The following is a 25432-nucleotide window of genomic DNA, read 5'->3' as shown; positions in this document are numbered from 1 at the left end:
ATAACAGTCACAGGTCAAACATGTAATGATGGAACATTTAGGTTTGGGAACCTATTTTACATATAAAAGAATAAACAAAGCAAATAAATCACAAACAGAAGTTTCTACAGATATATATTAAGTATTTAAAACCAAACATACTTCCAGCCAATGAATGCAAGAAATTTTTTTTCTCATGAAATCTTCCATTCTCAAAAATACTCATTTATTGCTCTTCTCAGGACCTCTGGACAGTATTAAATATTTTTAATATAGATTGAATATGTATGAATTTCTCAAAAAACCTTAAGATGTTAAATGCTGGAAGGAGTATACTACTTCCTTCCCCTCTTCCCTCAAGAGGTGTGTTGTAGTTGTTGGTTAAAAGTGAATGTTGGGAGTTACATCACCATGGCGCTCCTCCTGCTCTCAGAGTGCGCTTTGTCATGGCTTCAGTAGTCACTGCTTTGCCTGCTTTCTCCCCAGCTAGACTATAAGTTTCTTGAGGGCCAAGATCATCGTGAATAGGTGAGTGAATGAATGAGTGAAGTAGAGGTAAGGCATGCAGATGGACAGTGGCAGACATTTTTTTAAAAAACTGATGGCAATATACTGATGGAGTATATGGAGACTCATATTCTCATGAATTAAATCCCTATATCTGTAGTGAAAGCATAACTAAATATAATTAATATTCAATTCTCATGAAAGTAGAATTGATGATATTTTTTGATTCTGTATTTGTTCCCATAAATTTCTCTACTTTTATCAGACAGTTTACACGTATAATGAGGGTGACAGGACAAAGTTAAGGGGTTGGAGGTGTGTTGCAGGAGCATAATTTCTCATTCAGTGACAGCTCCCTCAGAGTGTCCATCAGTACTGAAGCTTTCATATTGTAGTTGAGAATACTTAACAGAATATGCATCCTGTAATCAGAATTTTCAACTGTGAGAAAAATTAAATGGAGAAAGATTCTGTACTTAATTAAGAAAAGTGGTTAAAGAAATGAATGTGTAATAAGCATGCATGATCACATGCCTTGGTCATTTGAAAACCTATTACCAGGATTTTATACAATAATTCAATTTTAAGTAGACTGCTCATTAACAAAGCTAACGTCCCATGGGTTGAGTATGTGGTTATGATCTGTATAGCTTATATTTCCAGAAGAAATTTTAATGAAAAACATTATTAAACAGATAGTACATTTGTGGTGGAGAGAGGCAGGGAGGGGTTGCATCAGATACTTAAAGTAAGACATACAGCTTACTACATAAAAAAAAAGCTTACTACTTTATCTACATAAAGCCCTAGAAAATTTTGGATGGTGAACTTGTTTTTAAAACTTGTATAGTAATGACAGCTGCTATTTTGTGGGTACCTCCCTTATATGTAGGAATGCTACAGAATCTGTTTTACGTATATTTTCTTATTCATTTTCCACAATGACCCTGTTGAGATGGATATTACTGTCTTTGTTTTGCCTATTGGATAACTTGGCGATGTTTCAAATTAAAATCTTGCTCAGCATTTCTCTGTTGGTAAGGGACTGATGAGGACAACCAATAGTCTTTGAATTAGATCATAAGAGAAGAAGAATTTCCTTTGTTCTACTAGTCAGTTTAAGTTAAGTGCTCATCTAAAAGGTTTTGATTGTTAAATAAGTAGGAAATTAAGGAATAGGGGAAAGTGCAAATGTATCAACTAGGCTTATAAGGGAACGTATGAAACTTTCTATACTAACTTGCATCTTTTACTTAGAGTCTTCCATCCAAATTTCTTGGCCTTGGTATACCTTGGTATTTGGATCTGAAGGAGGGGAAATCATTCCACATGTTTCTATGTCCCAAAACCTACTACCTAACTACCTGTCACAACTCGCTTTGCTTATGGTTATCTTACCTGTGTGGGAGACTGTCAACGCTCTGCTCTGCTTTGTGTGTATCTTGTAGTTTTTCAAGATAGCCCACTACGTTCTAGGATGTCTACCTGAAAAAAGGACTGAGTGGAGGGATTTAGGAAGGCTAAGAGAAGGAGGAAATTTACTTAATTCAAGCTTCTCTCATTTGTCTTATTTTTACTCCATCATTTCACTTTGGTTATGGGTTACATTCTTTCTGTGGTTTGATGGAGCAAGATAGCATTTATTTTTCTCACCCTACAATTTGTAGTTCTTTTGTTTTATTGAGCTGAACTTCTAAGAAGGAAAGCATGATAAGCCTCAAACTCATTTCCATAAATATGTGCTTTTGTTTTGTTTTTCACCTCGAAGAAAGAAATTTGAAATCTGGAATTTGGAGTTCTGAAAAAAGTTGGGAAGGGAAATGGGGAGGGAACAAGAAGAAAGAAAAGGAGATTTCTTATGTGTTGAGCTTGTAGTGTGTTAAAGCTGTATGAAAGCAATGATATCAGAGAGCATTAAATATAAATATGCTCATCTGTGGTTTCGGTAGATTTTTGAGTGTTAAGTCACTAAAATACGTGCGACTTACGTGTATTTTATTCTGACAGTTTTTGCTATTCAACCTAGTAAGAGTTGCCATCCTTATTTATCAAATCTGTTAACAAACAAATTGGGCTTTTGGCAGACCATTTTATTTTTCAAAATTTTAAAAGAAATAAATATTGAGAAATTATCTCACTTTTAATCCCCAAAACAGTATGTCAAAAATGATAGATTTACAGTGTATGCTCACTCCTGAATTTGGCCCATTTTCTTGTGGTGGCAGGAGACAGGACCTAACACAGATTTGCTTAATTTAAGATTAAGTTTTGAGGCTGAGATCTCCCTATGCCTACCCCACAGTATCTTGTGAAGAGAAAATGATTAAATAAATTCATATCTTTTCTCTCTGTAGTTGTCTCTAAACATGGAATGGAATTGGTTTAGATTGTCTAAGAATTTGTTTCTCAGTTCAAGAGCACTATCTGACCCTTATATTACTTCAATGGGCCTCTCTCTTTTTTTTGCTGAGGAAGATCAGCCCTAAGCTAACATCTGTGCTAATCTTCCTCCACTGTTTTGTGTGTGTGTGTGAGAGGAAGATTGGCCCTGAGCTAACCTCTGTTGCCAGTCTTCCTCTATTTTCTGTGGGATGCTGTCACAGTGTGGCTTGACTAGTGCTGCTAGGTCTGTGCCTGGGATCCGAACCTGCAAACCCAGGGCCACCAAAGCAGAGCAAGTGAATTTAACCACTATGCCACTGGGCCGGCTGCCAGTCTTCCTCCACTTTATGTGTGGGTTGCTGCCACAGCATGGATGATGAGTGGTGTAGGTCCGCATGTGGGATCCAAACCTGCAAACCCAGGCTGCTGAAGCGGAGCATGCGGAACTTAACCACTATGCCACTGGGCTGGCCCCTCAATGGGAAAATTTTAAAGATTTTGTTTTCATCGAATGTGTTCCTTTCTTTTTTATGGGTATTAGTCTTGCCCATAGATATTTACATTTAAGGAGTTAGGAGATAGGATACACCCCCACACACACACCCACACCCCTACCTCTTATTGAGTTTTTTTCTGTGTTAACTCATAATCACAATAAATTTTCTATAATCTCTCTAGCTGGAGACAATGAGAATTAACACTTTTGTATAATTTATTTTCATTTTAAGACACCAAACTCTAATGTGACTGGGATTTCAGAGACATCTGGTGATGAGAATGAGATACAGAAGTCTCAGACTCTTTTATAAATTGTTAAAATAGTTCTGGTTTACATTATTCACTGTGGCACATTAGATGAAGAATTTATTATCACCTCTGTCATCACTGTGTTGGGACACTGTGTTAATTCCATATAGGAACTAACATACAGGTTCTTTTCTTTGAAAAGCACCACAGGTCAAGGTCTCTTTGGAGTTTGAGTGTCTCAGGTCCCAGTTATACGAATCAGAGCATGTTAAGGAACCTGAGACTGCCTTCCTTTTGGCCATACCCCCAGGGGCAAAAGGGAAATGAAGGTTGATGAATATAGGATAGTGATATTATGGGGATGAGAGTGGAGTATGAATTTGTTTTGATTATTTTTCCTTTTTTCCTGGAAAATCAACTTAACCACTGCAAATAAACTTGAGATTTTGATCACTTGACATTATGCCCTATACAGTTTGTAAGTATTCTGCATTTTAGGGTAGAGAGCATCCTTTCTCTGAAGAAAGTATTGTCATTGTTTATGTGTGTTGTGTGTATATTTTTTGTGTCTCAAGAATATGTCTTGAATGGTGGTTCTCATTTTGGAATGTACTGTTAGCTTTCTCCTGCTCCAAAAAATAGATCCTCAGTGACAACAAGCCATAAAAGTGTGATCAGGATTGGCTTCCATATCATGTTATGTGTATGTATGCATGTATGTAAAACTATTTGAAAGAGCCTGGAACAGTTTATCACTTTCTTTTATGGAATTGGAGAGACTGGCTTTCTCAGAAGACAGGCAACAAGAATCAGGTTCTCAGTTTCATTGCTGTGTGGCTAGTTATTTCTCAGTAGTCCCTAAGCAGCCAAACTATATCACTCTCAAATTGTAATTGAGTGAGCCTGGAGAAATTTATTCTGCTCGTTTTATTTGTTATTGATCCATTTTAACTGTATAAGAACAAACTCCAGGGCAGGAGGCCTGTGGACCCGGGTGGGTGGTGCACACCAATAGGCCTGAGAGGGCCCTGCCTGACTGGAAAGGCTGCCCTGGCTGAGCACAAGAGCTGTTAGTAAGATCCAGCCAACTGTTACCTTGTAAGTAAGTATGTGATTCCAGCATTGCCAGATCCTCTCAATTTCAAGAAAAGCTATCAATCCAGATCTGTATGTGAAATCTCCCAATTTCTACTTGTAAGCACCTAGTTCAAATGAAAAATAAAAACCAAAAGTGAAAAACTCTATAGGGCAAAAAACAAAAATAAGAACTTGTCCACTGGTTACCAGTCTGTGTCCTGTGCTTTAAGGCATTTTGTGTCTGTCAGCCTTGTTCTTGGGATTGCCAGATCACAAACATTGCTTTGGTGCTATTTGCATTTATGGTAGCATAAGACTCTGACTCAACCAATATTTATTTAGTGTTTATGGTGAGCATTCACATGTTTCACACCTCGCTTAAATGCTGTTGTGCTTTTTAATATTGAAAATAAGTGATGAGTGATGCTGATGAAACTGTAAAAAAAAAATGTACAACTGATAAATCTATTAAATGACCATAGTTACATAAAAGGAGATATCTAAAGTAGTAGTGCTGTGACGTCAAGTAGGTTCATAACTTCTCTGACTTCCCCCCAAGTGGGGATAGTAATATCTACTATTATAGCTTGTCATCAAGTTCAAGTGGGGCAACATAATGATGAAAGTGCTTTGTGAATGGTAGAATACTATATGAATTTGTCATGACAAAAAATCATTTCATTAATGATTCAGTTTAGTGTTTACTCAGTACCTTCCATCTGTCTTAGCATTAGTAAGTAGGAGACAAGATGAGTGTACATTGATCCTGGTTTGTGGATCTGTGACATACTATGGCTCCCAGGAAGGATCTAGGTGGGGATGGCAAACCCTTGTGTTCAGTTAGGAAGTCCACCGTCCCAGAAGAGATTACAAGCTTGGGCTGGATAAAGCTATGTTAGGCATATAGAAATCAAAGCCAAATATTCAGATGTGAGTGCTACATAGAGTAGTAGTTCTCCCAAGGTAGTCCTTCAACCAGCAACAGGAGCACCACCTGGGAACTTGTTAGAAACGCAGATTCTTCGGCCTACCACAGACCTCAGAATCAAAACCTGGGAGTGGGGCCCAGCCATCCTTGTTTTAATAAGCTTTACAGATGATTCTGTGGTTTGTGAGTTGCTGAGATGACGAGCCATGCTGAGGAGCAGGAAAGTTGATAGGAGAGTTGCCTTGGAGATAGCACATTATTGGGGAGGTTAGGACTCAGGGCCTGTGGGCACAGGCAAGGGCAGGAACACTAGCCTGAGGCCAGATTTTATTTAATTGTCTCACTGTGGTCTGAGAGAGCTGGCCCTTAGTGATGAATGTGAGGAATAAAGGGACCCTCATTCATCAGGGACACAACATGTGCTCCTGGACTGCCCTTTCTCCCATCATGCTCTTTGACTGCACTTCTCTACATGTCGACCATATCAGATTTCTACTATTTCTAGAGTATATGTTGTGTTTTCCTCTTTATTTTTTCAACATGAAATAAATTAGGAACACAAAAATGTAAAGAGGAAAAATAATGAACGCTCATGAATCTACACAGCCTGAGAAATAAAATGTAACAGGGAGAATTCAGGCCCTTTCCACCCATCATTACTCGTGTTCTTTTTTTGTAGTTGGGATCGCCTCATAAAGATCAAATCTGTACTTACCAAATCCTGTCCCATCTTGAAGTGGTCCACCCACGTGTCCTCTTCTCTACCTAGTGAGCTGATAGAGCAGTGAGTTTTTCAGGGTCATGTTACAGTAAGCTGAGTCTCATAGGCTAATTCAGGAAGCAAAAGTATCTCTGAAGGAATTAAAATGCATAGAAATTACGGCTGTTTTTAAAATTTATTTAGGCAGAAGACTATTTCAAACTCTTTAATTTCTTGGTTTCCCTTCTTTCCTTGTCCCCTGTCCCAGCCTCAGGCAGTGATTTCTCAAGAAGGAAGCTTGTTGGATGGCTACTTTCCATGCTTACGTTTGGAAGCCTAATAGACAGTTACTCATGTTATTGAAATTATACTTTAAGAAAACACTTATTCTCATTTTGCTATTCAGAAGAACAGAAACATGCTCTATGCAGTTCCGTGTTGGGGCCACAGAGCTCCATTTAGTCAGGAGAGTTTGGTGGCCTACTGACTACGTGCTGTCTAGGTGGTTTTCTATTCTCTCTCTCTTTCTCTCTCTCTCTCTCTCTGTCTCTTTCTTTTTCTCTCTCTTTCAGTAGATAAAAGAAAATCACCCTCTTCCGGCAAAGTTCTTGCAAGCTCTTTTGGAGACATAAAGGAATGTGTCTGATGTGCCTTTACAGAATCTACTGCATTCATTCGAAGGTAGGAATCTGTGTTCTAAATATACTTGAATCATTGTTTCAAAGGAAAACATGCAGAAGAGCTCTCTGTGCTCAATTATTACTCCTATAAAAGTATTATTCAGTTAATTATGAAATAAAACATTTGGTTCATAATGAGAGTATATTGTGCATTTTGCCTAGAACAGTAAGTGATCGCATTTAATCCTGTGTAGACTTGAAACTGACCCTAGCCTCTTCCACACTCTTGCATGGCTTCTGCCCTCTTGGCTATCAAACCAAGGATACTGTGAGCTGGGTGTTCCTTTTGCTGCCTCCTGCATCCTTGACCCAGACCCAGACTTGATCAGGCTTGAGCCTCTTGGCAACGCTCAGTTGAAGTTCACTTGAAGATCCATTGCCGTCCTGTTGGCCTAATCTGGGCCAAAAGCTATCTGAAGAACCCTGGCTATTGTTCCAAGCAATGTTTTGGTTTTTCTGTTTGTTTTTTTTCCTTTCTTTTTTTATTGAGGTATAATTGACATATAACATTATATTAGTTTTAAGTGTACAACATAATGATTTGATATTTGTGTATATTGTGAAATGATCACCACAATAGGTCTAGTTAACATTCACCAAGCAGTGTTAGTGATCTTACAACTTCAAAGTATGGAAAATAAAACTTGTATGTAAGGTGTGGAACCTATTCCTGGATGAGGGACTAACTCCACTGGTTGGTTTGGTCTGCTCAGTTGTTTAATTACTCAATGGCAGGCTCCACTTACTGACCCTAATTACTCATTGGCTGACCCCTCAAGGCTCAGGTGCATCTGACTGAGAGAGCGGCTAAGCAGAGGCCTTAGGCTAGGACTAGAAAGGTGAGGTCTAAGAGGCTGACGGTGGTGTGGAATTGGATGATGGGGTTTGAAGTATGAGTTTGGGGCCCAGGAAACAGCTGAATGTTGGCCTTGAGTGCTGGCATGAAGAGTTCTGATATCCATGGCTGGAATAAGGGGTGGCTGTGGCTCCTGAGTGGAAAATACTTGAGTGTGGTGGTGGGGATTTTATTGCTAGGCATGTGTAGGATGTGACCAGTGTGCACGTGAAAGAGGAGAAAGTGGCAAGAAGGTCAGGTCAGGAGACCAGTGTTTCTAATGATCCTGTTCTAGACATAAAGTATGTTTGAGAATGGAGAGGAAGATTAGTTGTGAAGATTTATTGATGAATTGATTTCAGTTCAGTTTGATGTCAAAGAGAACATAGGGTAAAAGATAAATAAAATAATCATGCTAAGGCTGAGATCCTGGAGTACTGGCTGCCTGGTGGTATAATGGAAATCTGAGAAAGGAGTAACTCTGAAGGGGAAGGTTATTAGTTCAGCTTTATCATGTGAGGTTGAGTGAGATATTCAAATATAAATCTCTCTTAGGCATTTGTAAAGATGAGCAGATTAAGGATAAAAGGGCTGGCAGCCTAATGTGAGAGTTGTCTATAATTTTTTGGTTATTGTACTGTCAGGATTGAAAAGTAAAATCCTTGAATAGAGAGAACCTAAGTGCCCTGTTTCTAATCAGTGCCATAAAATGCTTCCTTCATGCTAAGTACTTTAATGCCAAGTTTTGTGTTTTCTGTATAAATTGTGGTTGGTAGAATTCTAAAATGACCCCCCAACATCACCACTCCCTGCTGTACCCTGCATAATCCCTGGGTCTGTGACTAGGATGGAGTTTACTGCTATGATTAGGTTTGTTATGTGGCACAGTGGACTTTAAGAAGAGAGTTTATCCTCACTGGGCTTGACCTGATCCCTTGAGCCCTATAAATCTGAGTCTAGAGATCAGAGACAGAGGAAGTCAGAGATTTGAAGCAGAAGAGGGATTTATGTACCATTGCTGGTTTAAAGTTGAAAGGAGCCACAGGGCAAGGAATGTGGTGACATCTGGGAGCTCAGAGTGGATCCCAGCCGACAGCACGCAAGGACATGGAGACCTCAATCATAAAACCACAAGGAGCTGAATTCTGCCAACAAGAAGAGTGAGCTTAGACTTGCATTTTTCTCCAGAGCCTCTAGAGGAGACCTAAGCCCAGCCAGCACCTTGATTTCAGCTTTGTGATACCCTGAGCAGAGGACTCAGTTAAAGTGTGCAAGATTTCTGGCCTACAAAACTAAGAGCTAATAAATGAGTGTGGCCATAAGCCACTGAGTTTGTGGTGTATTGTTACACAGCATTAGAGAACTAATGCAAAGTTCATGAACAGCAGTTGAAGGGTACAGGTAGTGTACACTGTTACATAAACTCACACATACGAGAAAATGGGAATATGAGAATATATAGAAGTTAAATAGCTGGCAAGAAATTCTACCACTGGCCCACTGGTGTGTCCTAGAGTATTCACAATTTCGTCTTCACCACCAAAAGCCTCCTGTCCCTCCCTTTGGTGGACCTCTTTGACTTCCCATCATGGGTCTGGCTTTGTGTCCTTCTTAGGTGCCCTGTAGCACATAGTCCTTAGTCCTTTCATAGTGTTTAGTATACTGTGTTGTAACAGATTATTCCCTGCCCCGTCCATAACTAACCTGAGTCTTACTCAATGTTGTAGCAGCCTCCTCTAGCACAGTACTTAGTATTCAGCAAGTATTTGTTAAATGAATGAAGGTAAGGAAGGAATTGTGAAATACTAGTTGGAGAAAAAAAGGCAGTTGAAGAAAAACAAGGAAGGAAGGAATATGGAGATCACAAGATCACAGTGATTCAAAAGCCACATTAGAAATTGTGGAATAGGGGCTGGCCCCGTGGCTGAGTGGTTAAGTTCCCTCGCTCTGCTTTAGCAGCCCAGGGTTTTGCGAGTTCGGATCCCAGGCGCGGACATGCCACCGCTCATCAGGCCATGCTGAGGCAGCATTCCACATGCCACATCTAGAAAGACCCTCAACTAAAAAGAAAAATATACAACTATGTACTGGGGAGATTGGGGAGAAAAAGCGAAAAAAAAAAAAGAAATTGTGGGATGATGGGAATCAATGGGTGATCTGAGAAGTCAAAAAGATGGTTTAGCTAGGGAGATCCCACTCATGAGTGCAGATTGTTTATAGTAAAATAGTGAATACTAAAACAAGATTTCAATAATTAGAATAAAAAGTAAATCCTCAGGGCCTCATATTGTCTTGTGAAAGTGAGTGTGCTGTGGGTCTTGATATAAAAAGAGAAAAGGCGCATGGTGGCGAATAGTTCACACTTACTTTCTATACATAGAAAAGAAAGTCACATGTGATCTTTCATGAAAAATTGTTAATAGTCTCCTTCTTGTTAATACCACTATTAAGTATTTGTAAAGCCTATTATTACCTAAAAACATATATGCAACACTCAGTTTCTGTTTAATGGTGAAAAAGGTCTGTTCTGTGAATGTTTATAAGCATCAGGAAAGGAATTCTGGACATGATAAAAAAATTAAAAAGAGAGATAAGTAGGTGGGATATGAAGTTCCTATTGAGTTTCTAATGTCTACAGATGAAGGGGATGGAAACAACTTCTACCAGAGGTTTCTTAGGCCTATTATGAAAGTTGTATTAAACTAAAAATGATAGCTTCGATTATTTCATATAATGCTAAAGAACTGACTATTTTGTGTTTTCTGTGACTAGGATACATTTCATGGGCAAGTGGAAATAAACTTTAGGAGAAGTTAGCCCTTTGTTGTATAGAGAGTAAAAACTTCTTGGTGGACAGGTTTGTTTATGAAGAGAACATTGCAGGACATCATGAAATGAAGAGAAACGTGCCCAAGATTCTTAGAGTGTGTAGGAGCAGATGAGTGAGAGTGTTCTTCCTCTGTCCCTTTCAGTTGACATTAACATCAGATATTTTTCCAGAAAAGCTTTCTGCAGGGAATAAAGAAGGAGAGTGGCAGCTCCTCACAGAAAGACAGTTAATGGATATGATTTGCCTTTTGTGGGCAAGCTTTACCCCAAACTACATTGGCAAAGTTTCAGATTTATAATTAATGATAAGCTGAATATACTACTTAATATTTTAACTCTATTTGAGACCACAAGTAGTTTCTTCAATATTTTCTCAAGTTCTTAAGACACTTAATTCTCCCTCTCGACTTCCTCTTCATCTTAGAAACTGCAATTTCCTTTGTAGGAACAACTTCCTGCTGGGCACTATTCTCTTTGCCACTTCTGTCTTGGATGCCCTGTGTTTTTGCCTAAAGTCATAAATGCATTGCAACACTAGGCCATTTCATCATCCTCTGAATTGAGAAAGTCTAGCAGGAAATCACAAGTTGACTGTCCCTAACACAAGCCTCATGTTTCTTGGTTGCTGTGTCATGATAGGCAGTTGGTGTTCTGAATGGCAGTTATGAAGAAGACACTTTGTAGGAGGAACTTATTTTCTAGGGATATATTTAAGAGTCTGATTATCTGGGGAACAAAATACACGTGGAAAGAAAACACTTTCACCATAGTCTAAAAAAGTTCCTATTGTTTAGTGCTGTTTTCCCTTTTGCTCATATTAGGTTCATTAATTTCCAGCAGTGACTTTTTTGGTTTTTCTGTTTGTTTTTATTTTTAAAGATGTTTTGTATGAGAGTCTTTTCCTTTAACAGAATGGAAAGAAATCTCCATTTGTTTTATCTTCCATCCTCTCCTGTTTTCTGCACTTCTCGTCTGTTTTGTACTGTTATTCTCACCTTTTCTGTGTAGGAGCTGATTTCATGATTATCTCCTGAAAAGATGTCTCTTCCTAATCATTATAGTGGGTCAGAACAGAAGTGGTTAACCTGTCAAATAAGTAGTATCTATAAATTTGGTTGTGGTCTTCTGGAGGGTCGTTTTGTCTGTGAGATATCTAATGTAGAAAGAAATCTGTCTGTTCTCCTCCTAAAGCAGAAGGAACCTTTTCAGTTTCCTTCTCTATCAGCTGCAGAAGTGGTGCAAAGTTTATTTCCCCTTTGTTGTTGTTCTGATGGAACAGTTGCCCCTAGGGCTCCCAACACATAAGGGGAAGGTATATTGTGAAAAAAAAAGTTATTTTTCTGCTGTTGTTATTTAGAGATCAGATAAAGAGAAGTTTTCAGTAAGTAATGTAGTCAGAATTTATTCATTTTATATTCCCTCACAGTAAATTTCTCTATGCGAATCTATATTCTTGGAGCCATGCACACAAAAACCAAGTTAGACTTACAAGGAGCTCACAGTCTCAAAGAAGGGACGGATGTGTATATAAATATATGTAGTACATAGAAATTGAATAATAGAAATCGGTACAGTATGTGGCTGTGACAAAAAGAGTCTCTGTGCGTTAGGAAAGACTCCATAGAAGATATATGCTGAAGCAAGAATAGGGAAATATTAATGGTAGAATTTAGATGATGGATATGTGGGTGCTCACTGTAAAATTCACTCAGAATGTTGAGGGTAAGAAGAAAGGCTTCATAGATGGAGGGTTGCTTGAACAAAGTCTTCATCATTGAGTAGGATTTTGCCAGGTAGGCAGGAATGAGGAAGGGCATTCTAGGTAAAAGAAATAGTATGCAAAAAAAAAAAAAAAAAAAGGAAAAAACAGTATTCCGGGGAAAATTCAGTGTTTTGGTATAGCTGAGTTAGGCTTTCTTATGGAAGAGCAGTAGGAAATGAGATTAGAGAATTAAGGTCATGTGGGCCTTGAATGCCTATTTGCTTTTTGTTTATGCTTGCAAAAGATAGGGAGTGTTCTTCTCCCATATTTAACAAAACTCACACCTTTATTAACTACACTTCCCCTGCAGCTTCTGCCTCATTCCCCAGCTCCTAGATAAAGCAAAATTCCTTGACATGCATCTCTAAGTTTGCTGTCTCTAGAGTCTCTTCTCTACTTCTGGTCCAGCTTCTGCAGCCACCTCTTCCATAGTGCTGCTCCCCAAGACCACCAAGGACCTATGCAAAGTTCAATCTAAAGGCAAACTCTCCATCCTCATCCTACAATGGCTTATCAGCAACACTGGAACTATTGATCACTTGCTTCTCCTTAAAAACTACAATCAGAGATTTTTTTTAAAGGAAAGAGAATGAAAACCATTGAAGTGTATATGCTGCTTCATGAAACCGTTGTTTCAATTGTAGACATGTATGTCTTTGCTGGTGAAATGTGTGTTGTGGTCAAAAGAAGTTTGACAATGTTTGAAAACTCTGACAGAGCATAGGAGTTAAGAGCCTGAGCAACATGGGTTCAGATGGGCCAGGTTGGAGTCCAGTTGTCATTGCTCTGTACCTGAGAGCAAATTACTTAACCTTTTTGGACATTATCTGTAAAGTGAGCGTAATAATACCTATCTTGTAGGGCTATAGTAACAATCAAAGGAGATCATGAAAATAAAGCTGCAGGAACACAGTAGGTTGCTTCCCAAAAAAAAAAAAAGGTCGGGGGGCTGGCCCCGTGGCTGAGTGGTTAAGTTTGCGTGCTCCGCTGCAGGCGGCCCAGTGTTTCGTTGGTTTGAATCCTGGGCGCGGACATGGCACCGCTCATCAAACCACGCCGAGGCAGCGTCCCACATGCCACAACTAGAAGGACCCACAATGAAGAATATACAACTATGTACCAGAGGGGCTTTGGGGAGAAAAAGGAAAAAATAAAATCTTTAACAAAAAAAAAAAAAAAAGGTCGGGGGAGAGTTCATAAATATATGTCTAAGTTCTACCAGGTGGCTACAGATGCTCTGCCTGGAACTTTGTGGGGTGTGGTAAGCCCCTTTTTTATCCCAACTGCTTGTATCTTTTGCCCTCTGGCTCCACCATACTGACCACATCACAGCTCCCCAAACATGGTGGACTCTTTATTCCTTCATTTTCTGCTCTTGCTGTTATCTTTGCTTAGAGTAACCTCTTCTTCCTATCCTCTGCCCCACCTGTGAAATATCTACTCATTTGCAAGTCACCTCTCCTGGGAACACTTTCCCATCAACCTTCCTTCCCATAAACTTGAGCCCTTGCTGTCTATGAATCCTCCCATGCCCCAGATCTATTCTAACACCGTCACTCTATGTTACTGAAGTGTCTGCTTTTCTGTTCCTTCTTCTATTTTGTAAGTTTCTTGAAGTGAAGAGAAAATGTCTTATTTGTCTTTTGTCCCCAACTTAGAACAATGCCTGGTACATAGTAAACATGTAATTAATGTTTGGTGAGTGAGTAAGGATAGAAAGGCTTACAATTCACATAGCGAGTACTGGGCGTTAGGGATAAGTAAGACAAGATACTATCCCTGTTCTTAAGGACTTTATAATCCTTTTTTTACTCTTTCATTTAATTCTCATGCTGACTTTGTAAAGTAGGTATTATTATTTCTCTTTTAAAGTTTGAGACATTGAGACTCAGAATGGTAAAAAACTTGTCCAGGTTACACCACTAGTAGATATTGAAGCTAGAATTTACAACCAGGTCTCTCTGATGCAAGTGCCAGTTCTTTTTCTACTGCATCAATATGAAGGTGTCTTGTTCACCTTTATATTTCCCATATTGCCTAGAGCATTTCTTTGTACGTATGTGACAGTGAATTAAAATTTACTTTTAACTGAATTAGTGTCAAAAGTGAGCCATTTTGTGCCAGGAACAGTAATTTTCAAAATGACATGTGATTTGAAAGAATTAACACTACGTCTAAAATTCTTAGCCAGGGTTAGGTACAGTACTGGGCACAAAGGAAATGAAAAGGAAGAGGTAGAGGACTACATTAGAATAAGGATTTTAAGGACGTATTTCTTAATTATCAAGCTAGTGATCTCATTATAGAAAATAGAGGTAAACGTGAAAATAATCTGATCACTGGTATGGAACATATTCCTGAAATTGTATTATAAAACTTGATTAAAAATCTCCAGTTCATCACAGTAGTATTTCAAGAGTATTTTAAATAGTGCTTCTACTTTTAAAGATAAATGATGAGTATCACAACCTCCTCTTGATTGACAGGCTTAATTAAAAAAAGATTCTGGCAGAGTGGTTAAGTTTGCATGCTCCACTTCGGTGGCCCAAGGTTTCCGCCGGTTGGGATCCTGGGCACAGGCATGGCACTGCTAGTCAGGCCATGCTGTGGTGGCGTCCCACATGCCACAACTAGAAGGACCCACAACTAAAATATACAACTATTTACTGGGGGGATTTGGGGAGAAAAAGCAGGAAAAAAAAAAAAGAGAGAAGATTGGCGACAGTTGTTAGCTCAGGTGCCAATCTTTAAAAAAAAAAAAGAAAACGATTGTTTCTTAAAAATTTCATTAACTAATCCCCTGAATTGCCAGTTTTTATTTCAAAAGATGTGGAGACTATCATTGTGTAACTCTTATTTAGGGTACTTTAAACATTTCTTTTTTTTTTTTTTTAAAGATTTTATTTATTTATTTATTTATTTATTTATTGATGAGTGGTGCTAGGTCTGCGCCCAGGATCTGAACTTCACCAGCGTGGGCTGCTGAAGTAGAGGGCGTGAACATAACCACTCAGCTATAGGGCTGGCTGCTAAACATTTCTAATCCAAGAAAAATTTCACCCGATAGTGTGGAGAAACTTGGATATATGAGTTGATACACATTAGTAATTAGCCTTATTTTTGCTAGTTTGAAGGGGAAATGCATTCAAAGCATTTGAGATTTCCAGGTTTAAGATTTGGCAGTCGTCCAGTTGAAATTTTTTCTTTCCTAAGAAAAAACTCTATGCTTTTTATTATGTAGGCTTATGGAGTATGTGCTCTACCTAGATCAATTAAGTGATTTACAGTAGATCCAAAATAAGTCCATCATTTCATTGATTTGTAAATCAAGGAGAATTTTCTGGGTAGGCCCAAATTACTATTTTTTAAAATTTCTACTGAACTCACGTTAATATTTGTGTTGAAATGTAATGTTCTGACTTAAGTTCCATTTTTTAAAATTACAAATTAAAAAGAGAAAGTGTGAAAGAGAATGATTTTCAGAGATTAATAAATGTCCTGGGGTACAGGCCTAGGAGAAATAAGTCATGGAAAGTGCTTACTCCTTAGGTTTATTTTTGAAGTGCTACTGTCAACCATGATAATCATGTGTTACTGTTGTTGTTTTTTTAAATAAAATGAGCTGTTGACCTGTTGTCATGTGCTCTTTTAGGTTAAGTTGTTTTATTCATTCTAAGTGAGGTAGTGGTTTCTACTGAGCCATCTTTTTTCTCTTGTCCATCAGGGAAGTTTAAAAAATAGGATTAGGGACAGATGTGGAGAAAGTCGGTCAAAAGGGAGTTCAGTGGAAGAAAATAAAATAGATAATTCTGACAATTCTCTAGAAGTTAAAACAGCATGAGAAAAGCTCTACTGAAAACAATTTCCTTATTTTACTTTATGTAGATCCTTGGTTGTCCATATAAACTTCTGAAATAAAGACTATATCTATTCAAAGCAATTAAACTTTGTTACCTAGAATAACAATAAAAATATAAATTGTCCCATTTTTTATATATTTCCAAATTGTTTCGATTTAATTATTTTTCCTTATTTATATATTTTTGAAGTCTAAATATCTATCTAGGTTGACTTATGTTTTCCTTCTTTTTTATATCTGTCCAGCAAAAAGAGAATATCTTCCTGTTCGTCTCCACCCCGGCCTCTTCATGACAGTTTATTTTTAGATGCTGTCCTCATTTTTAGTTGAGTTTTAATCATCTGTTTTGGTCTGAACAGCTCGTCTTTCAATTAGGCTTAATTTAATCAAGGAGATGAAGCCTTTTGTGTTAATAAAGGCCATTTAAATAGACCGTTTTAATAGATTAGACCAGGTAGATTTGTAGCCAAAACTGGTAGACAGTTCTCAAAGCATGTGATTTTCTTATTTTGCTTTGTCTAGTTTAGAAGTTTTATTCCTTTATTTTTTTTTCTTTTTGGTTTTAGTAAAATAGATCGAATTAATAGCTATTAAGAAAACAATTTTTTCTTTAAGCAGGGTTTTTAAGGAAATAGCTCTAGTCATTTTACATTCTCAGATTATTAGAAATTTCTTGTTCAGTTTCTTTTAGGATAGTTGTCATTAAATCAGTGAGTTGTGGATGATGAAGGATGGAATTTGTATAGATTTGGGGGCTTTTATAAGTATTATTAGGAACCTAACATAATAGAAAAGTTTTTTCAGTTTGACTTAATTCAAATTTATGCATCACCTGAATGCTTAAGATTCATATTAAGGGCTGGCCCCGTGGCCGAGTGGTTAAGTTTGCATGCTCCACTTAGGTGGCCCAGGGTTTCACAGTTTGGATCCTGGGTGTGGATGTGGCACTGCTCATCAGGCCATGCTGAGGTGGCCTCCCACATAGCACAGCCAGAAGGACCTACAACTAGAATATACAACTGTGTACTAGGGGCTTTGGGAAGAAGAAGAGAAAAAAAAAGATGATGATGATTGGCAACAGATGTTAGCTCAGGTGCCACTCTTAAAAAAACATAAAAAAAGATTCATATTACTGCTGGTCCAGTGTTCCCATGAAGTTTCTGTCAATCCCAGGAAATCTATCATCTTAAATGGTCTTAAGATAAGATCCTGTCTAAGAAAAAGCTTATTTCAAAGTCTCTTACTGATTTTTAGGGGCTTTAAGTTTGTTGGGCATGCTTTGAGATATTTGTTGAGCAATGCTGAATCCAGCTATTGGGTAAATTAAATGTTTTAAACTTTGATTGTAAGAACCAGTTGCAGGAAGTTACATGGGCATTCTATAGGAAAAAGATTATCTGTTACTGGCTTTAAAGATGCATGAAGCCATGTGAAAAATAACACAGGCTGAGAGCAGCACCCAGCTGACTGCCAGCAAGAAAGCAGGGAACTCAGTCCAGCAGCCACAAGAAACTGCACCCTGCCACAATCACATGAGGTTGGAAGAGGACCCTGAGCTCTAGATGAGAAGGCAGCCAATCAGCACCTTGATTCTAGCCTTAGGAGACCCTGAGTAGAGATGCCAGTATGCCATGCCTGGACTTTTGTTTGCCTGGATAAAGTTTGCACAGCAGAATTGTGCACTAATACATGGGTGTTGTTTTAAGTCACTAAGTTTGTGGTAATTTGTTATGAAGCAATAGAAAACTGATGTAGGGGAACATCACCCGGTTTAGGCATAGCCCAGTGCCAGTGAGCAGTCTTACACTTGGCTTTTCTATTCATAACTCCTGGTGGTGTACTGAGGTCATAGTGGATATCAGTAAATACTAAATTGAATTTTAAAATTTATTTCTACTTCTAATTTAGATTCTTTGAATTTTGTTTTTATTGTATCATATTAGGGTATGTTGAGTGATGAGGAAAGAAATTTTGGTATTTTTCTTTGTTTTGTTTTTTTGTTTTGTTATTTTTTTAATCTATAGCTTTTTTACCTAGAAAAGAAATTGAGAAAAAACATTTTTATTGAAGCTCAGTTTTTCTGAAATAGACTTGGCAAACTATAGCTTGCAGGCCAGATCAAGCCCCTTACTTGTCTTTGCAAATAAAGTTTTATTGGAACCCATACTGGTTTATGTGTTATCTGTGGTTGCTTTCATGCTACAATGGCAGAGTTGAGTATTTGTGAAAGACACTGTATTGCCCACAAAGCCTAAAATACTTACTGTATGGTCCATTACAGAATAATTTGCCAACCCCTATTCTAGATGGTGATTTGCTTTAAAACCATATTCATCTAACCCTAAATGGCTTTCACAGAGGAGCTTGATATTTCTCTAAGTCTTTAATATATGTTATTGAAAGAAATATATCCAGCCAAACCTGATTACTAGGATTGTGTGGACTGGTTTATACCTCTTATCCTACTCAAATGATGAAAAATATGTTAAAATTAATAAAATCCTGTAAACTCGGGGCTGGCCCCGTGGCCGAGTGGTTAAGTTCGCACGCTCCGCTGCAGGCGGCCCAGTGTTTCGTTGGTTTGAATCCTGGGCGCAGACATGGCACTGCTCATCAAGCCACGCTGAGGCAGCGTCCCACATGCCACAACTAGAAGTACCGACAACGAAGAATATACAACTATGTACCGGGGGGCTTTGGGGAGAAAAAGGAAAAAATAAAATCTTAAAAAAAAAGAAAAAATCCTGTAAACTCCATGCGTCTGGGGTCCCTAAGATCATCCCCAAGTTTAGTGATTTGCTAGAAGGAATCATAGGACTCAGAAAGCATTATACTCAAAGCTATGGTTTATTACAGCAAAAGACACAAAGCAAAGTCAGCAAAGGGAAAAGGTGCATCAAGAGCAATCTGAAGAAAACCAGGATAAGCTTCCAAGAGCCCTCTTGTAGAGGAATTGCACAGGACACTTGTAATTCCTCTAGCAATGAGTTGTAGCAACATGTGCAAAGTGTTATCTACCAGGGAAGCTCACTTGGTTTCTACTGAGGTTCGAGGATGTAGGTGACAGTGATAACAGTGCTTGCGTGACTGACTGCAGTGACCGAAACTCCAATCTCCTAGAAGGAAAGTAGAGGTTCACCATAATTTACATTGTTTAAACAGACTGTCTAGATAAAATAGTACAGTGTGGCCAAGGTACTGAGTGTACAAAATGTTTGTATCAGTTAGACTATTCCAAGAGATCAATTCCCAAGTGCCAGTCAAGGGCCAGTCAGGAAAACAAGCCTCCTGAGAATGCACGTGGTTGGATCAGTTCAACCTACTGAGTTCACACTTTTCCTGAACATCCTATAATAAGTGTTCAGAAACACAAAATGTGTGTTCAAAAACAAACAAAATGTTGGCTAGTTATTAATATTCTGCTAGTTATATATGTATATAAATATGTATATTTATAGTTTTACATATATATATTCTGTTAGTTATATTTCAAATATATTCTTTTAGTGACTTATTTTTAGTCAGCATTATTTTATTTTCAAGTAAGAAATAGCTACATGACTTTATAAATCAAGCCCAGGATAACTTTATAGTATCATGGATCTTTAAATTTTCGCCAAGATGAACATTGTTTTGTTTGAATTCACAGTTTAAACCAAGTAGGTTCTTAAGAGTGAGGTTTCCAGGACTCCCTTTGCTGTTTCTAGTTTTTATAGAGACTGAAGCAGACTGGCACTTTTTTTCATAGTTCATATTCTTGCATCAATGTCGAAGAGGAATACTCATTTTCAGAAATGACTTATCTCCATAACGTTGTCAATAAAATTCCCAACAATATATTAAACATTATCTTCTAGTTATTGAAATAATGATGAAATAACCATTATGATTTTAAATTCCTTCATATTTTAAATTCCTTAATATTAAAGTCCTTGGTATATCACCTTTATTGAACCTCATGGGTATGGAAAAATAGACGGGACAAATTTCTTTAGAGATAATTCATTTTGCCTTTCCACATCTTTGTAGCTGTTGAAGTTAAATATATATATGTGTGTGTGTGTGTGTGTGTGTGTATGTATATGTATATATGTGTGTGTTGGTGTATAAAACAATTTTCCACTGTTTTGGCTGGCATTATTTTCTAGACAGAGCCTGGTATGGTTTGTGTAGATAGTAGGGATTCCTGTGAGTATTCCCTTAACTTGTTGTGTGACTCTGGACGACTACATGTTAATCATTGAATCTTCCTCTGTTTTAGTTTAACCTAATTTGCCTTCTTTCACCTCAGAAGAATCTTGTGATTGATTATTTTGAAGAAGCATCTTTGTGTGTATACAAAGATGCTGCCTACCAGAAATTTGATTAGGGTCTTTTCACTTAACCTTAGATCTGGAAGGAGGCCTTGGGCCTCTGAAATAATTGCTTTTAGATTTGCCTTACAAGTGAGTGTTTTGGGCTGTTGGTGACTTATTCAGGGGTGAACAAGTAGCCAGATATAAATTTCTAAAGAGCAGAGTCTATATTTTATCAATCTTTGTAGTCCTCCTGATATCCAACATTGAGCCTTGCTGTTTCCTGGTTTCTAAACTCAAGGCAAATAAGGAGTCTGTGACTTTGAACGTCAGTCAGAAAGGTTGTTAGGAGCAGACTTGAGCACTGTAGGATTGGGGCCGGCCAACAACCTTGTAGATGGAGGGAAAGAAAACCCATTTGGCATTTGCAGAACTGCATTACCTCAAAGTCCAAAATAATAGTTATCCACTAGAATAATTGTGAGTTGTAAAGACAATATTAAACTGTATTCAGCATATGAACTTTAAGAAGATAGAAGTAGAAGAAATTATGGAAAACTTCACTTCTGAGTTATTTCCATTAAAATATGTACAGTTCTTAGAAGTTTCAGTTCTGTGAGATGCTCAGTGAAAAACTGGTCAAGTTGTGGTCAAATAAGTTTAGGAAACACTATGTGTTACAACCTCCTCTTAGAAGTCACAGTGTACATGGGCATATTAAGGCTCCTGAGAAGTCTTACTATTTAGTTTTATTCAACCTAGTTTATTCAAGCTGATTTGACTATGGAGCTCTTTCTCTGATTACCTATTAATATCTGATGGAACTCATGTTTGGAGGGGCACCTCCTAGGTCTGCTGTGCAGGGCTGTATATTTGCTTTTCACCATTTTTGCTTTTGTTTACTACCTTTATTCTCTTAGGGTATTTGCCTGGCTTGTTTTCTTTGAAGCCTTACTATCTTCTCCAGGCTCCTCTCTCAATTTCTTTCTTTTTCCTTTCCGCAGTACCCTATTGTGTAGGATTTTAATTCTTTGCCTTGAATAAAAACAAAGCCTGGCTCATAACCAAGAACAACCCGTGTCTTGCCTCTGGTTTTATTTGCATAAATGAAAAGATTAATTTTTAGAACGAATTTAATTAGAATTAACTTTTAGAATGCTTTCATTTTTGCTTCTCTGTTAATTTTGAGGCTAAAATTTTAAGTGTAGGTTTGAGTTGGATGACCCTTCAACCTCTAGCAGACCAGGAACAAGGTGTGCTGCTTTTGCCAGAAGGCAGTATTACAGGAAGGCTCAGGGCTGTGTCTTCTCTGAACATGTTTTTTGTTTGTTTGTTTGTTTGTTTTGAGGAAGGTTGGCCCTGAGCTAACATCCATGCCCATCTTCCTCTTCTTATATGTAGGATGCCTGCCACAGCTCAGCTTGATAGCCGATGTGTAGGTCTGCACCTAGGATCCGAACCGGCAAACCCTGGACCGCTGAAGTAGAGCATGTGAACTTAACCACTGTACCACTGGGCTGGCCCTTGTCTGAGCATGTTTTGAAACAGAGAGGATGGCCAGACAGGTTGTATCACAGACTGTAACCATATTCCACAGTTATACACTGTCTTCCTTGGAGAAAGGGGTGCTTTTCTTTCTTGTCCTCTGTAATTACTGTACCCAGGCTGCACAGACCTGGTTCTGGGCAGGTTGCCACTATGTTTGCTGTGGAGTCCTCCTGGCCTTGGGCATGCTCTGCCATTTTCTACACTCACCTACTGCTTAGTGAACTTTGACTGACCCTTCAGGTTCCTTCTTGAGCATTGTAAGTTCTCTTTCCCTCCCTTTCTCTTGAGATGTGCTTTGCCCTGCTATTTCTCATTTTCTCATTAGGCTCCTCAGAGCAGGCACTTTGGATCTTCAGATGAGGTAGAATGGTGCTTTTGTGAACCCACGTCAACAGAAATTGAGTTCTGTCTTTCTCATCAGGCTGGAATTTGAGGTTGGAAACATTTTTGGTTTGGGGAAGGCAAGCCAAGTGGTTTACAGAGGTGTAACCATGGGCGTAGCTTGTTAAACCTGTTTACCTCAGAAAAGATGGGGTTTTTTTTCTCCATTGTGTGAGAAAATCTATAGCTTTTGTTTTCCCTCTCACTAGGGTCTGATTTTCATGGATAAAGTTTCAGTCACAAAAAGCAGACCAAGTAAACAGTGAAAGTATATCTCCTATCAGTAGTTTAAGACTCTCTATTGTTTAGAATTTTGTTGTTCTTATTGATTTTTAATCCCAATAGAAAATAAAATTCTGTTAGCAACTTTTTGATGGTTTTTCTGTTATTTTTCACCTAACCAGTGAAGTTCTTGATAAGTAGCCAGAGAACAGCCCACTTTAATTAAGGTGTGGTATGTGTTAAGATTGCACTAGAATTTAAAGACCACATGGATAAAGATTTTGGTGTTGTCCCCTCCCCACTATATCCGTTGTACTTGGATGACTCTTGATACACAGGAGGCACTCAATTAATTTGTTAAATGAATGAATTCCATTTTAGAATTGGGAGTGGAAATGAAGGCATTTAACTAAGTTTGTTCATCAACCACTGATACTCTTTCATTCCCCTCAGTTTTTAAGAGCTGTCTTGGCTTTGGTGTTTTTACTTGCCACAGCTGCTGTGGCATATATTGTGTAGCATTTTTGCTGTTGCCCCCACCTTCCAATCTCCTTAAAAACATCTAGCGGTTATTATTGAATTTAAAAGCTTCTAAGCAGGCAGGGCTTTATAGTTCTCTTGTTCTTTCCTTAAAATGCCACTGACTGTTCTCATTTGTAATGTGACTTTAAGAAAGGGAGACTGAACCCAGGATAAACCTGGTGAACTTAGCATAGCCTGGCTCTCGGTGATCTCATAAGATCCTTCAAGGGCAGGTCTGGGCCTGGTCAGTAATTGGGTGGGAAGCTTCAGAGAGCAGAAACGAGCACACTGCAGGATGTGGCATGGGGAGCACACCTGGCACTGTGAGTCAGGGTGCAGCCAGCACCTGCTCCTACAGCATCAGGCACACAAAGTGTCTTCATTGAACAACGACCCCCTTGCCACCATGGATGCTTTTTTGCCTGGGCTGAGACCAAGGGCTTGCGACTTTTGTTTTTGCTTGAAGTATTTGTCAAGTGAGCTGTTTTCTGTCTCATAACTGGTTATCTTAAGGAATGATTTTAGCTTAGTTACTATCTTCTTTTTCTTTGTTTTACCTGTTAGGTAAGTATTACCTACAAAGGTGTCGTTTGAAAATAAAGAGTTGATCATCTATTACTGATATTCCACTGCTGCTCTTGGTGTGACCTTTCCAAAAATTTTACAATTGAAAGCCTTAATTTCTGAAGGTTAGAGAGCAGTGTTTCGTCTGGCTCATTTGTTTCATTTGTCCTTGAGGTAGCTTTACAATAGAGGCACTGCTTTAATCTTGCAATTAGACGCTCACTTCTTTTTGACTTTTTTAGTAGACATAGTTTTTATCTAAAAGGACCTTTCATACATGGATTTAGATTAAGATTTGGTTTGTAGAAATTGCGACACATCAGTTCAGTAGTAGTTCTTTAATTATTCAGGGAGATCACTTACAAGAACCTTTCCTGAACATTTCATAAAGAAATTTGTAAATAGAATCACAGGAAGTCACATTAGCTTAAAGAGTATCAGATGAATTGCATAGAGCATTATACCAATTAATTTTTAAATTTAAAATTTATGATAGTTATTTAAAATTTTGTTTCTTAAAGAAACAGATGGTGATACTGTTGAATATTCACCTATTTAAGAAATTTTAGTATTTTTTGTTACTCGTTTTGGTAATCAGCTCACGTAAGTATATGTGTGTGCTTCTCGTTTTATCCTTGCCCTCCCCATTGCCCAGATGTTACATGCATTACCAAATAACTGGCACATTTTAAGTGGAGAAGCAATGGGATCTTTTACTTATCATCTTTGGTGTACAGTACTGTAGAATATCAAAATAAAGATTCCCTGAAAGAAATTGGAAGTCATGAAGTCATTGTGATTCCTGTCATATGACCTGCGGGACCTGCAGGAGGTTGTCTACAATGAGGCTGAAGTCATATAAATATACCTCAATGTTCAAGGAGCCCAGGAGTTAGAGTTCTGAGGCTGCTGTGTCCTTACTCTGTCCACTGTGAAGGCATCTTACAGATTACTGTCTTGGGTGGTTTCTGCTCCAGTGGCCTCTTTTCGAAGCAGCTGCATTTCCAGCCTCCTGCCAGGTGACTCTATGTCTTTATGTTAGCCCTGTGACCATTTAAAACTTTGTGTTTCAAATAGTATCTACTTTCCCTTTTCTTTGTTTCTGAATGTGTTCTCTATTTCAATTATTAGCACCACTACCCTGACTATCATGAAATTTGGCCTCTCTTAGTACATCACTTGAACCAACTAACTCTTTCTCTGAGATATTTTCATTAGTATAATTTGGTTACCAAATAGTTTTAGAATAATAATTATTAAAGTGGTAGGCTGAAAATGAATTAACACTTGCCAGTATACTAAATTGCTTTTAGTATATTAAAATGCTATGAAAACTTAATTTGCTAGAGCATTTCATCAGTAGGGTTGGGATTAGAAACAAGTCTGAATGCATGGACTTTACCACTGACCCAGAACAGTCTTTACTGGGACCGAATAGCCACTTTGAAAGGATATGAGTGAATTTCCCCAAATTCATTGTTATTCCAAGAAATAAATTTAGAGCATATTCCCCACTGATGATGGGTGTGTTGATTTATCTTTATGTAAGAGAACATGTGTGCTTTCTCTGTGCAAACAATTTGTAGGATTATATTGTTCTTATTATTGTCTCCTA

General features: G+C 38.1%; 1 protein-coding gene across 41 annotated transcripts in view; it reads left to right on the top strand.

The window, feature by feature from the left end:
* Positions 1 to 25432, top strand: part of SPIDR (scaffold protein involved in DNA repair) — a 472172-nt gene that overhangs the window by 114328 nt on the left and 332412 nt on the right. For 2 of the 41 annotated variants that reach the window (XM_070221586.1, XM_070221588.1), the window contains exon 1: positions 349 to 507. The exons of 36 other annotated variants lie outside the window; for them this stretch is intronic. Coding sequence is in view for 1 of the 5 variants with exons in the window: in XM_023648659.2 (XP_023504427.1) it covers positions 6957 to 7001 (45 nt within the window). In the remaining 4 variants the exon portion in view is untranslated. Of the gene's footprint in view, positions 1 to 348; positions 508 to 5117; positions 7002 to 24704; positions 24837 to 25432 lie in introns of those variants that run through there. 3 more of the 41 variants (XM_070221587.1, XM_070221589.1, XM_023648659.2) reach the window with 2 other exon arrangements.

Source organism: Equus caballus, chromosome 9 (genome assembly GCF_041296265.1).
Source record: "Equus caballus isolate H_3958 breed thoroughbred chromosome 9, TB-T2T, whole genome shotgun sequence".
NCBI lineage: Eukaryota > Metazoa > Chordata > Mammalia > Perissodactyla > Equidae > Equus > Equus caballus.
Note: the sequence above shows the minus strand (reverse complement) of the source record. Positions and strands in the feature narration are given on the sequence as shown.